General features: G+C 37.0%; 2 protein-coding genes across 6 annotated transcripts in view; one reads left to right on the forward strand and one right to left on the reverse strand.

Annotated features, from left to right (window-relative positions):
• fnbp1l (formin binding protein 1-like) overlaps positions 1-4,095 on the forward strand; it is a 35,950-nt gene extending 31,855 nt beyond the window's left edge. Inside the window, exons 14-15 of one of the 2 annotated variants that reach the window (XM_007887138.2) lie at positions 324-482; positions 1,304-4,095. In XM_007887138.2, coding sequence (XP_007885329.1) covers positions 324-482; positions 1,304-1,311 — 167 coding nt within the window. In that variant the 3' untranslated portion in view covers positions 1,312-4,095. Of the gene's footprint in view, positions 1-323 lie in introns of both variants that reach the window. The other variant, XM_042334823.1, reaches the window with a different exon arrangement.
• Positions 4,096-10,544: 6,449 nt separating this feature from the next.
• Positions 10,545-14,716, reverse strand: part of bcar3 (BCAR3 adaptor protein, NSP family member) — a 49,798-nt gene continuing 45,626 nt past the window's right edge. For all 4 annotated transcript variants that reach the window (XM_007887135.2, XM_007887134.2, XM_042335408.1 and 1 more), the window contains 5 exons: positions 13,990-14,105; positions 13,252-13,423; positions 12,555-12,666; positions 11,954-12,160; positions 10,545-11,434 (listed from right to left, as the gene is read on the reverse strand). In XM_007887135.2, the coding sequence (XP_007885326.1) occupies positions 11,268-11,434; positions 11,954-12,160; positions 12,555-12,666; positions 13,252-13,423; positions 13,990-14,105 (774 nt within the window). In that variant the 3' untranslated portion in view covers positions 10,545-11,267. The remainder of the gene's footprint in view (positions 11,435-11,953; positions 12,161-12,554; positions 12,667-13,251; positions 13,424-13,989; positions 14,106-14,716) is intronic.

The following is a 14,716-nucleotide window of genomic DNA, read 5'->3' on the forward strand; positions in this document are numbered from 1 at the left end:
CAATTTTAGAAAAATGCATTTGGAATTAACATCTAAAAGAAAAAAGATGGGTTAAAATTTTGTAAGAACACAACCTTCTCTTGCATTTCAAGCATTTATTTTAGATTTCCGACCGTTGTGATTTTTTTGTTATCTATTAAACTAAAAACTGAAGAGCATTCCAGAGCATGAACCAGAGTAGCTTTTCTACATGCCTACTGAGAATTGCATCAGACATTTTTGATGATCTTGCTATAGAGCAGCTTAAGCCAAATAAATTCTGCAGCTGTATCTGAAGATTTGTCAAATGTTAGTAGATGTCAATATTTATTTTACCTTCATAGGGCAAAATGAAGGAACATTATTGATGCAAGAAGGAGAGGTAATGTATGTTATTGAAGAAGATAAAGGAGATGGCTGGACAAGAATTCGCAAACAGAATGGAGAAGAAGGATATGTGCCAACGTCGTATATAGATATTACTCTAGAGAAAAACAGTAAAGGTGCAGTGACTTATATATAAATATAACCTGCATGTGGTTAAACGCTTACAGGGGCAGGAAAAATGGATTTCAATAGTTAACTGAAACATTAGGACTATGAATCCTTTTTCTTTCCGTGTTCCTGTTATTAAATTGCTTGTTCACCATGTGAGCCAAACTTAAGTTACTGAATTTTGTATTTGTTTTAGTTATTTGGAATATGGCAGATCTGAGTTATTGTATGTCAAAAGTATTTGAAAACCATTGAATCCTAATATTGTTTGATGCAATAATAATTGTTATCATTCCAGTTGCTTTAAATTGTGTGAATATCTATACAGGTGAAGGTTCTTGGTGTTTTCTAGATATTTTAATTGATTAATGATAGATTTTTCGATGTTTGGAATGTAACGTGTTGGCCACAGAATTTGTATTAATTTCAGTATGTTATCTAATACTGTTCCTTGGCAGTTTTATTGATAAATTTAAATAATTAAATATCTTACTATGTTTTGCAATAAATAACCTTTGAATGCCAGGGGTGCATTGAAGTATTAATGTTCATGATTCATCAAAAGCTAGGCATTTCACCTACATTTTAACTAAGAATGGTCTGGAGATTTTTACCTGAGTAACACTTTATGAATTTCTAACACAAAATCTGCCTTCAGCCAATTTAAACTGCATTGATTTTAAAGCCTGGGTGCCAATCTGATGCTTTCTTTAATTTAAGGGTTATTGGGTCTGTCTAAAATTCTGAAATTTCTATCTTTAGTTTTCTTTTCCTTTGGTCCAAATGAATTTAGTAATGGTGCTTTCTTTTTCTTTCCTCTGGACTGCAGGTTCCTGAATTGGTGTGTGGGTTCTTGAAACATTGGGCGAGGCATTGAAGGAAGTTGCATGCAGCTGCTCTTTTGGGTGGGGAAAGAACACTAGTTGAAAAATTGAGGCTAGTAGGTGAAAAGGGAGGAGGAAATTGCATGTTTGCATCAAGGTTTATTTTGTCACTAACATGATTATCGCCATTCTAAATGTAATTCATGTGCTCTGGTAAATCAGTAATATAGTATTTCATAAGTCTAACCATTGCCAAAGTTCAATCTCTCCAAAGTAAAGTACATACAATATATGGCTTGACCATCAGATGATATTTTTAAAACCTAGTGTTGTCTGCCTGTGCCATCCTACATGCTCACCCTAATTTGCTATTGCATGCCTTGTACGTCAGATTAAATATTCACTTCAGAATTTTTTCTACTGCACTGTTTGGCCTGTTTTACTGATGTTGTCACTGTTAGTCAATGTCACCCCTTGAAAAACATTTCACATCTGTAGTACCATTCCATTTTCATTTGTGCTGCTACCTGTACCCTGTACACTGCATGATTATTGTAGCGTGACGAATGTCAGTCTGCAGTTAAAATCTCCCAAGTGCTAGTGTTCATTGTTGTCTGTATACAGTATATAAGTTCTCCTCCTTCCTTGCTTCTGGCCTGCAATTTTTTTGAGTATTGAATCAATCAACTGAAACCAAGAGTCATTGGAAGCATGAATCAAAAACTACATTTGGCTTCAGGAAAACAGAAAGAGTTCACTAAGACAGAGACAATTTGCCATAGATTGTTTAAAAAAAAAGTGCACCGTGGGCTCTGAAGAAACACCAACTATATAATTTTACCACTATTTCACTGAACATCTGCTGCCTTAAAATCCACTGTTTTAACAGAAGAGTGCCTAAATCTGCTGACTTGTCATTTTTCCAGTCATCTCTCATAGGCTTTCCTGTGTTTCAGGCTCATGACAGCTCATTGGTTTGATTGATTTGTGTATTATTCTCTTGATACTCCAGCTGCTGATGTAGGCATATATAGTAGATAAATGTATTGTAATACTTGAGGAATTGTGCAACTAAATTTCAGTCTATTTATATTGTTTTTAATACTAAAGATTTGTATGGGTTAAAACAAAATTGTTTTTGAAATGAATGTTTTTTTAATTAGAATTTTATAATTTTTTCTCTTACCGGGTTTGACTTTTCGAAATAATATTTTAGTTAATATGACCTTATGATTTAATCGGAATAGCTGTACTGGTGCTGTATTCTGATGTGGCCTCATGTGTCAATATAGGAATATGTTGACTCTTGTGGATATTGTACGTAACCTGAACAATGTGCACTTTTATCTTGTTAAGCAGTAATGCAAATGCAGATGTTTTTTCAGAATACTTAAAACTGCATGAAATGCAAATATTGTCCTCTTACATGCTTGTCGGTATTCATTCTGTGACCCTAATTGTAGATTTTTTCAGTGCTGCAATGAATACATTTCTATTTAAGTAGGAATTTCTATTCCTACCTTTTTCAAACCCAATAACTATAAATATTTCTTACCTTTAAGAATTGTCCACTTTAAATAGATTTTTACCAAATAGATGTATGTGTTGGTGTGCGCGTGAGACAGACGTTCCCATATAGGAGCATGAGGAGATTGTAAAAAGTGTGGCACCTTTTGCAAAGTGCTAAATGATCTTTTGATTTGAAGAAACAACAGTGTATTGTACAAAGAGAAACATTAGTGTTTTGTTTCAAAAAATAATTTAATTAAAACCAGACAAGTTGAGATGGAAATGGCGCAGATAAGGAAGTAACACTTGGAACCTAGCCCAAATATGTGTTCTGGCATTAGATCCAGTAAAAGCAAATAGAAGTTAACAGGAAACTGTTTTCTGTCCATAGCTTTGTATAATTACCTACATGAATAACCCCATGAAACTATTTAACTAAATGAAAAAAATTCATTGGAATTAAAACAATTAAATAATGTCCAACAAAACATTTTTAAGTCTGTTTCACTGTGAATTCCTGGTAAACAAATACAATATTGTGAACAGATTAGTTACACACTTAATTTTCCATATAGTTGAGTAAATGTAACTAATCTGTTTAAATTTTAGGAATATTTGGTTTAAAAGAAATAACTCTTCATAAAAAAATTAAAAACAAAACTGTCTTCATGTTTCTGTATATTCAGTATGTATGTGCTTTCAAAGTGTGAAATCAGTATAAATTGGCAGTTCAAAGTTCACTTAAAAGTGTAGCACACAATTAATTTTGTTGTACTTCACTGAAACAAGCCAGTATAAGAATATTGGTGATGGGATGTAGATTAATCTCTCAAGAAGCCACTACTAAGTACGAATTATCTGATTTTTTGATATTTTCAGAGGTTAACTGTGAAAGTCCTAGAATGTAATAGAAAAGATATTTGCGTAGTTATAAATCTGCGGTTAGACAACTGGAACTGACTAATCTAGTTCATAATGTATGGCTTTTGCTTTGTATGTAATTTTAGACATGCTGCTTTTTGTGAGGAATATTACCAGATACGAGTAAAAAGGAAAACATTAACTCAAAAGATTGTACTTGCACATCGTAACATTTTTCAAGTTGTATACAGTGTGTGAGGATAGGGTTAAAATTGTAATTCAAGTTGTCAGGCAAAGTAGAATATAGGCTGAAAAACAGCTAAGATTTTGAATTAATGTTTATGTATGCCTTGATTTTTGACTTGTTTTTAAAAACACTGTTTAAATTACTTTGTTGAGAACTGTTTAAATAAATTAATGTATTCCACAGAGTTTTGTCCTATTTAACTACCCATTATATTGATTAATTTTTCACTTTGATATTAAACCACTTTGATAATTACTCACAGAAACTGCTAGCATCAATTTCTATGTTGTGTAAAAGACATTCAGTGGTAATGAATGTTCTTGTTGCTTTGTGCTGTTTGCATTTGTGAAATTAGGCACATCTAAAATATTACAGACAAACATATTGGTTTTATTCATAGAAATGCATCATTTGAGGCCATTTGATTTAAACCGAGACTATACAAAAAGGAAAATAGATCTTGCTTTCACTGAGTCCAAGTAGTCTAAGGAAACAAGATTTCACATGAGCGGCACTACCTTTGATCCATATGCATATTAACGTCGACAGCAGTAACATTATCCTAGGATCTTCTTTTGGTAATGAGTAAATGCAGCTCAGCCTCCTGAACTAAACCGACATTTCAGCAAAGGAGGCACTTGTGTCCATTCTATTGCAACCCGCTTTTGTAAGCTGGCCTTTTCAAAGGGCAACCTAATTTATAACCTGGTGATATGGGTACATAAACTGAGCCTGTTTAAAATAAAGCTTGAAAACGTGGTTGACCTCTGAGATGTCAGATTACTGTTGATGTCACTTCCTGCATGCCATATGCAAGAAGCCAATTTTAATTCCTATGCAAAGTGCCTCCCCTGGCCTCACAAGCTGCCACTGCTTAACAGTTTAAATGTTTTGAAAGTTTATTGGACCCTTTAATTGGGTGATATGCTATAGCAAAGTTTAAGAACAACTTTGTTTGCTAATACTGACAAAACAGGCCATTGGTTAGTCAGGGAATCAAAGTTATATTATTTGGAACAAGTTCAATTGACACATGTTGAAGTCTTTTAAACTGGGAGTGGTTGCATTTTTGAATCTTTCAGCCACCATAAATAGAAGTATTACTATAAAGACAATTTTGCCAGCTGTTTCTCCAGACTTGTGTTACAAAAATGTTTGTCTATTTTTATATTTTTCTTTCCTATTTTTACAAGATCTATTCTCAGTGAAGACAGAATACTTTGGCAGCTTTTCTAGCTGAGAGTCTGTACTCGATCATGAACTAGTTATGCTGCCTCTTATTTTAAATCATTTGAATCAATTATTTATTTGATCAATGAAAATGTTTTGTTATAGTCATATTGTCATGCAAAATAAGAAATCATTTGGATTTTGGCATCCATAAGATGTATTCTATGGTAATTGTAATAGTAGCACCAGTCCAAAACTGATTCTCTTCCTAATCAAGAGCAATATGTTGTGTTCATACAATAGGGTTATTTAATAGAATTACAGATATTTTGTGAGAAGAATGCATTGCAGGAGGTGCATTGCATTGTTAGAGTTGTTGATCTTGGTATGGGATGTTAAGCCAAGGTTCCATCTGCCTGTTGAGTTGGTTGTTAAAGATCCAGTGGCACTATTCAAAGAAGGAGTTTTTTCTAGTGTCCCAGCCAGTGATCCTCCCTAAAATTGGTTAAACTCGGCTAAAGACCTTTCTCTTCGACAGCGCCTTTGGGTCACCTTCTTCCTCCTTGGCTCGGCCCCGGGATCCATTATTGTGAAACACTCTTGAGACACCGTCCGGTGTGGAGGGCGCTATTTAAATCCACTTTGTTGTTGTTCATTTCACAATGGTTTGTGGGACATTACCGGATACAGATGTGCTGCCACTTTTAGCTAAAAATGGTCATTACACATACAGTGAGATCCTGTGAAACACTCGGGACATTTTGGTGACTCGATAAAGCGCTAAATCCAGCCTTGTTATTATGGAGATTAAACATCGCCAAGAGCATGCCATTAAGAAAAAAAACAGTATTCAAATTAAAAATTTGGGTTCCCTCCTCAGCTGTCAATAAATGGCCTGTGGGGTGAGGCACAAAGCCACATAGACTGTAAAATCCCTCAGTGTGCTGTTCTCAGCTGGGTGGTGCTACATAAAATTGATTGTGAATTGGGAACCATGATAACATAATCACAGTAGGCTGACCTTGCTTTTATTTGAACAACTTCTGATCAAACTGCAAAGAAGGAGTGGACTTTGTTCAGCATTTCGTAGTCCCCAAGAAGTCTGGTGTCTAGCCTTTTGTGAATCTTACCGACATCTGAGGAAGTTTTTGAGAAATCAAAAAGCTTGAGATGATTACAGTGAATCAAATCATGTATCCAGTATTCTCGGCAACCAGGATAAGTAAAACTGTACAAGTTGAATTCTTCTTTCTGTAAAATATTCTTGTTATAGCAATAGGCAATTATGCATGCATGATTTTAGGGCAAGTAAGATTGTTCATCACTAGCATGCAGCACCAACAAAATCACAGATCAAATCAATTTTGTATTCAAAACAATTATTTTTACTCGGCTGTGTGATGAATATCAGATAATATTCTTGGGTCCTTAATCTGTCTAAGCAGAGATGAAGCATACTTTGAATTTTGAATACATGTTCTGTCATAGTACTTTGTGCAATGTGCTTTTTCACCCAGTACTCTTACTAAAATGAAGTATGTCCAGGCTTGAGTCAACTAATTTATGGAGGCTTAACAAGTTACTTTACCCTGCTATTAATTGAAGTGACAGATCTGGTTTCTTAGGATCTTTATTGCAATCTTTCATGGATTCTTTTATTTGCAAATCTAATTGTCCTACCACCTAATCACACCACTAAAGTGGAACAAAAATCTATTTGGCTGAAGTGCTCTTGATGTCTAGTCCTGAATGTAATGTACAGTAATTAAACTGGATTTCTCTCTGGGAGCTGCTTATTATTAGGCTATTCTTAACCCACCCCAAACTGACTTTACTCTGCTGAAGGCAATGACTTAAGATGGGTATGATACTATGGTGTTGGCCTCTCTCCAGTACGTAACCTAAATGAAAAGTCTTGATAGTTATGGTCAGAAAGTGAATGTTGGGAAACTCCCACATAGTGGGGTAAGGCACAGAAACAGGCCATTGGGTCCAATTGCTCTGCTGGAGTTTATATTCCTATACCCCTCGCCTGTACAACTCTTATTTCCTATTTTGAAGATAAAATACTCCTTCCTCCATCCTCCTTCATTGCTTCCCTTGTATTAATCTGCTGATGTTATTTGATATACTTAGATCTATTTATGTCAGCAAGTAAAATAACAAACGTTTAGTTTTAATCGGACAGCTACAAATAATTCAAATACTTATGGCGGTTTTACGTTATGGGATTCAAATACTGTGCTTATCGACTTTCAATATCAGGCTTCCAGCAAAATAATTTCTTAAGGTTAAATGATTCATTTGGAAATTGCAGCTTGGGTTGTCACTGATACCTGTAAACTAAGGGAGTTCCCAGGTTTAGTTTGTGGTTTATAATGAGTTTAGTCGAGGTAGTGTTGGGTTGTTCCATTTCACCTCTGCATGCCTCGGCTTGAGAGAGAAATATTAGCCAAGATTCCAACTCCTGATTACTATCCACTGCTTCTTGCTGCAAGTACATGTTCCTAGCCTATTTCTCCAAACTATAGGGCCACATAAGGAATTTTATTTAAAAATGACTTGATGGTCGTCAATTTTTTTTTAAAAATCTAGTCTTCCTAATGCTAAGTATAGAGTTACTCTAGTGAACTAAATCTGAGCAACCAAGAATAAAAATGAAACCAATCGCTTGCAATCTTTAGCATTTAGAACTCACCAATGTAGGATGCTGAATATTCAGTAAGATTTTAATGATAGGCAAGCAGCTTATCTTCTGGTTTGGTGGGATTTCTTTACTCTGCTGAGTTTGCCTACTCAGTCGTAGAGGGTATTTCCAGACCAGCATAAATACTGTAATTCTACCTCGATAGTTTAAAATTTCAAACAAATGCCAAAAGGTTGTAGAGTTCTTTGATCAGTCACTGCAGCAATTAAATCCTGAAGTGGGATAGTGGAGGTGGTTTTCATAGTAGTTCTCAAGAGAGAACCAGATAGGCAGGTGGAAGAGGAGCTTGAAGGGGTCTAGGGATAAAGCAGGGTCGTGGGATTGAAGCAAAATTCTCTGAGTCGGTGCAGGTTTGATGGGCCAAATGGCCTCTTTCTCCGCTATAGATTTCTATGTATGTAACCTTGAGTGCAATCTTGTGAAAAGCCAGGGGTGCAAGTTCCATATGAAGAACACAACATATTCAAGCCGCAACCAATAATTGACGTTGAATTCTGCCAGAGAACTCTGCCCGTGTCTGTGAATATATTTTAAGAAGGAATGGTCCATGTAAAGGTAGGACGGCGTTTCTTCCGGCGTATCTCATAAACATTGATAGCGCCTTGTGGCAGAGGACTCGTGCATTGATGAGCTATCACCCTCTATACTGTATCTGCTGTTTGATTCACTCCTTGCTCCTGGTGGTTTTGGAACGGTACCGAATAACTTGCCTGAACACATATGGATTCTATGAAACAAATTCTGGCCACATGATGGAGACAGTGAACAAACTTCAAACTGCGTTTATATTTTTTAGCACATCTAATGCCTATGATAAAACCTAGACTGTATTTAGCGCAATGTTCGTCTGTTTTGTAATATAAATAATGCAATGCCAATGGGGTGGTGGAGAGGATTACCTTATTTGTGTGTGTGTGTGTCCTTTTCTATCTCACACACACATATCATTCTTCACCCTCTTGATTTCGGTGTGTAGTGAATGAGTGCACTGGGGTGCCTTGGGTTCCTGTTTTCTCTCTGGCCCTGTGAAAACTCCAGGCCTGATGATTCCCTTTGGCATCTGGCCCTGGTCGTATGACCCAGATCTGAAGCTTGCCACGTAGGGAGCAGTGTTTTGGACTGCCAATTCAAAGCCTTTGTATTTGAAAGCTCAAGTCTTTTCTCCACTGATTAATTTCTATGGGTGCCTGTTCTCTGAAATGTGTAACATAACACGAAGGAGCATTTTCTTATAGTGTGCAGTAAATTAATGACCCATGTGCCACTTTTATAAATATGTGCACTCTTGTTGATTTTTCACTGGGTTAGGTCACTTTGACATCTTTATTTATTACCACAAGTGTACATGCTATTTTTCAGTTATGTAAACTAATTGCCTGAAGGATCCTGTTACAGTAAGTACTGTATAACGGAAAACTTTCCCAGTATAAACAGTTTTTTGATGGGACTTAAATACATTACATGGGAGCATAACAATTATGTGAAATCAGTGAATTGCTGGCAAGAGATAGGTTTGTAGTTGGTATAATGGGTGAATCGCTGTGGTGAGACATGGCCTGTATTTGTCTTACATGGGGTGCCAGTCATACCTACCTCATCTTTGCCAGCAGTACTGCAAAATAATGTAGTGCTGCTCCATCTGCAGACCTTGAGCACTATCCCGAAAGGAATTTTAGCTCTGTCCTCTGGACGGTCCAAAGCTGAGAGAGGGTGGTATTTTTTTGTCGGGCCCGGTACAAGGAATTAATGCAGAGATGGAAAAGGTTCAGTTAGCCTTGGATAAGTGTGGGCGGACTGCTAGTCAGAGGAAATGTGAACCAGTCGACACTATTGGTTGGACCACATGTTTAAACAAAAGTTTGCGTAAGTAAGTGAGCTCCAAACTGCTGAATGATAGTTCTTAATGATTTACGTTTTTAAAAAAAACTTCTATTAAACATTTAACTTTGTTTTTTAATCACTTTGCAGAGATGCAGGTGAATGCACTTCTTTGTGTGTGGCAGAAGGTTTTTGTGGTTTACTTGGAACTTAAAAGCAAAAACAGTCAGTGTCAAAAAATAAAGTGGAAATGTGAGCCACACAAGGTTTGAAGGCACTACTCAAATTCTGAAGTGTTCAATCAATTCATCTTAGAGCTGACCTCAAGAATGGAGGAAATGGACACACCTTTGATGAGACTTGTAAGGCTGGATTGGTTTCCATGGCATATCTTCTCTGTGTAAAACTTGGCTCTGACTGCTTCCCAGATTCCTTTTAGCATAGGCAAATTGCTGATGTTCTGATGCTTAGGGACTTGTCATTGATTTGACAAATATCTAAAAATAGTTATGTATCTGGATTGAAATTATCTTAAGTGGAGCTCCAGGATGTATACCTTTGCACCTTTAATTAACTGGGGGGGGGATCTAGTTCCTCATTAGTGTGCATTTTGCCATAGCACTATTGTTTGGGAAGGAGGATGTGGTATGAAGTGGGAAATTAAGTACATTGATTCTCCATATTTCTCCCAAAAGCAACTGGAAAATTCCTGCATCAGCACTCCAGTAAATGTACATTGTGCACCACACTACTGTCATGAGTCCTCTACCCTGACTAATCTTAAGTACCCAGTGAATTTAAAATTTGAATTGAGGGTTAAACAAAATTTGGCTAAATACTTGTTGAAAAGCAAATAATTCAGGAGGCATGGGATAATTACTGAATTTCATTTTTTTTTCAAAGAACAAAAGTTTGACAGAGAGAGACGAGGTGATCAAGAGTAATGACCAGAACCGAGTAGGTAGGGGCAGCTTTATTTATGAGAGATTCACAGTGATTGTAAAGGAATAAAACCTGGGTAAGCACAACACAAACCGAGTCCTGTGATTTTATTAGATCACATTAATACAACATCTGGACACTACTGCATAAAATATGTCATTTTTTTTTTACAGAATTGTATTTACATGTTCTTGATTTTACAGTAAGAAAATATATTAAGTGAATGAAGCTTTCTGGCCAAAGTCACACCAAATTTTACTGTTAATATTTACAGCATCCAACATTGATACAAATTTCACCAATCAATTTATATCCACTGGGACATCTAACACCTTCTGGTTAAACTAGGATCTGAGCACAGCTATAAAGTATTCCCCAACGAGACCGAATACATGCTAACACCTCAGCTTCACAACACCTTGTTGAATTGCCTCAAAGATCACAACATATTATAAAATGTCACACAAGAGGACAGTAACAACGCATTTCAGAATTCTAGTTTGCAGATAGTGAGAACTCAATAGGAATGTTAAAACATATGCAAGAAGTCGGTGCTGAAATGCAATGGTAGATGGAGTAGTAGTTAAAACACTGATACTTGGAAACAGTGGTGCTATTGCAATAATGAGGAAGTGTATTAGGAAATCTTTATCACATGTTATGTTCTGACATAATATTTTCACGTCTGTTGGCCTTTCGGTTGTTTCTACTGTGCTCAATGACGGATCGGTGGCTCAAGTTTCCGCGATAAAGCTGTTAAGATCATTATAAATTTTTCATATCGTTCCGTTTGGTTGACTTGTGCTCCTTTGCTTCCCCACAACAGTCTCATTGCAAATTCAGTCTTAAACGTCTCGAGCATTTCTTCATCTGACTGGAAATCTAAGGTTAAAAAAACAAGAGTGAATGGAGTAGATAAATAAACCTCACCCCCACCGCCCCAGCCTTCCATGTGAAATACCATTTTATTTCAAGATCTTAACATTCTGTTCTGGCTGTAAACCAATCTGCAAGAGTGGTTTCAAACTAGAAGTTGTTGCACAGCTTCACTGTGATATGGAATGGTTTAATAACTGGTGCTGAACAGTGGCTCGCAGGGAGGAGGAGAAAGAGTGGATGAAAGTGATGAAAGCGTACATCAATAGTTCACGCCTGTGCGAGTTGCAGATTTCGGCAATGTGGTTTTGATCAGGAAACACAGCTATGATACACCACTTGATGCCAAATGGTAGTTGTCTTGGTTGTCCTTTACACCTTCACTGAACATTTTTCTCATTTTATTCATCCCAAAAAAGTCAGTGCACTTTACAGTATGTCCTGTGAAATGCTTTGGCATGTCCTCCCGACGTGAAAAGGCCTTATACCGAAATGTAAGTATGGTTATTATACTAGGATGCTTACCTTCCAGAATCTTTTCTGTGTTGGCTTTGTGTGTAGCAGCATTCTGTGTGATGGAGCGGGCATTCTCCAGATGTTTGAGCATTATTTCACAGCTCTCATCATTATTTTCCCACAATTCAGTACCTTCAAAGGTGACAGATGGACGCTCTATCAGTGTGATTAGGGGCAAGATAAGTGGTACTGTTGTGTTGCTGAGTGGAATTTCCTCTAGAAGCATAAAGAGAAGTGTCAAGTCTTGAAATATCAACTGCAATATCCTACATATCACAAACTAAGCATTTAAAAAGCTTGCATGTTTTCCTCACATCCTTTTATTCAGTAACTCATGCGACCATTGAGTCATTTTTCATTTATTGGAAAATTGTGAAGTGCTGATACTTATTTTGAGCAAAATTAACATTAATTTTACAAGCCTGACTATGGAATGTGTGATAAAATTATGGGGGGGGGGAGGGGATTGGCAAGGTGAAACTTTCATTGAACTAATCTAAGGGCAGAAATTGAACCTGAGCACATTCTGTTCATACAAAGACACGAGTCAGTGCTGCCCAAACCAGTTTCATTATGAGCCATCACAAATTAAATGTTGCAAAATACCCACCTTTTCCCTCATTTAGAGCTTTTATGAATGGTTTAAGAGTCTTCTCATAGAGGATAGCATTTTGGGTGTATTTGTGCCTCAGTGCGATCCAGGTTTGTTCTAAACGTGCAACCTGGTGGGCAATGAGAAGTGAAGTTAGGCAATGAAGAGTGGATCCCACGACAATAATACTCAGCCTAGGGATAGGAGCACTTATTGATAAAGATTAAACTTATTGTTCCTGCTCTTAAATATTTGTTTCCTAAGGTCACTTTGCTTAGCAGACATCATATAATTAATAATCCTTGCATCTAAAAATCACCCTACAGTTGTAATAGACTGCAAGCAACAGAGGAAATCACAGGAAATACTTGTTTTCCTATGAGAAACCATGATTATACTGAATACAAAGGCTCCGATTACTAACACTGCAAATGACAACACATTACTGGTTCACTCTACTGCTGTGGCTAGTTTCAATGATGTATTCATGTGATTTACAAATTTCCTATTGATGGTTGGTCTGAGCCATGTAATGTTTTCTCCTAGATATGAAAGGTAACATTGACTGGGTTCAGTGTAGAGGAAGAAGCATTTTAACTAATTTCAATAAACTAATAGGATTAATTCTGAATGTACAACTTAGGCGATTATACGATTTATAAAGATGAGACTTTTGAGAGTTTTACTGTATATTATAAAAGTAAAGTAAAATTACCTGTGGCATGTCTAAGGCTTTCATTACAGCCGAGAAAGCGTACAGATCTCCCATGGAATTTTTCAGTTCCAGTGCGAGTTGGATGAACTTGTTTAACACTTCAGCTCTTTCTTCTAAACTTCCTGTGCAGCCAAGGATATCCACTGCAATCCCAATAGCCATTGTATTGTGCCTGAGAAAATGCAGGAAGTTAATTTATTTTCCCCGTGAGTTTTGCAAGCCCTTTGACTGAATGGCGTATCACATATGGCCATTCCTGAAACATAATCAGCCTTTGATTTAAAACATAGGTTTACACCTTACCATCATCCTTTTAAATGTTAGCTTCTTGCACCTCAGTTACAGTTTTAATTTGACACTAACTGGACACCGCTAACTTGACCCAGTAAAAGAGGCAGCGCTCACCCTTGCTAATAACTGGCTCAACCTTGTCCACATCTGCAGCATCTCTGTATCGCCCCTCACTTTGCACAAGTTCCTATTGACAGTCTGGTCTGATGACTGATGAACCTCTGAGCCGTATAATGGTTTCACCTAGGTCTGAGAGGCTAAAATTCACCGGCCTCAGTGTAGAGCCAGAAGTATTTTGACTAACTTTAATACACTGCTCACGATAATTTTGGACTTTTTAGAAATTGGGCACACTAGAATCTGTTTTCTGTGTTGGTACATCTTTTCGGTGCAGCCTTTGAGTGCTGCTATAGTTTACTGTATAAACAGTGCAATCATACTGTTTACCTTTCTATTAGATCCAGACGCAGTTGATGCCCATGAGACAGTGTAATAAGTTCCAGACCTGAGCTCACTCCCATCTTTGCCTCCATTTCTTCAGAAACGTCAAGTATCCTAGCAACCTGGAAAGATCAAAAGTCCCAATTTATTATGAGCAGCCAGGACATTTTTTGGTTTATTAAAAACATTTCAGTTCCTTCACATTCAAACATTAATTAATTAGCTTTACTTGATGGCCAACTGGGTAAAGGCCCCGTCTGGCTTAGTACTAAATTAGACTGGAAGGTCGCAGGTTCAAATCCTGTTCTGTGCTGTTAATTGATCTCAGCCAGAACAGTGGTTGAGGTTTTACAATTGAGGTCTGAACGCTGCTGTTTAGGGAGTGAAAAACAGGCAGCATTCTTTTTCCCAGTTACTTGTCGGTGCCCGTAGTAGCAAATGTTGCATGAGGACACGATCGTTCTTGTCTGTGTTGTCCTGTCGCCTGCGAGGTGAGCCCACTTAATACTGCGCTACAGGATCCAAGAGTCATTTCACGGGGACTTCATGGGTGCAAACTCTCGACTGTCCAGTGCCTTGGGACGTCCTCCCAATGTGAAAGGCGCAATATAAATACAATTTGTTATATGTTGCGCGGAAATTGCTGAATTTACATTTTTTTACGTTATTCTGAATATAATCACGCAATTGGTTTGTACAAAAAAATGCAAGTTGGTCATTCGTTGAATGCATT

The sequence above is a fragment of the Callorhinchus milii genome, unplaced genomic scaffold (assembly GCF_018977255.1).
Source record: "Callorhinchus milii isolate IMCB2004 unplaced genomic scaffold, IMCB_Cmil_1.0 Scaffold5, whole genome shotgun sequence".
In the NCBI taxonomy this organism is placed as follows: domain Eukaryota; kingdom Metazoa; phylum Chordata; class Chondrichthyes; order Chimaeriformes; family Callorhinchidae; genus Callorhinchus; species Callorhinchus milii.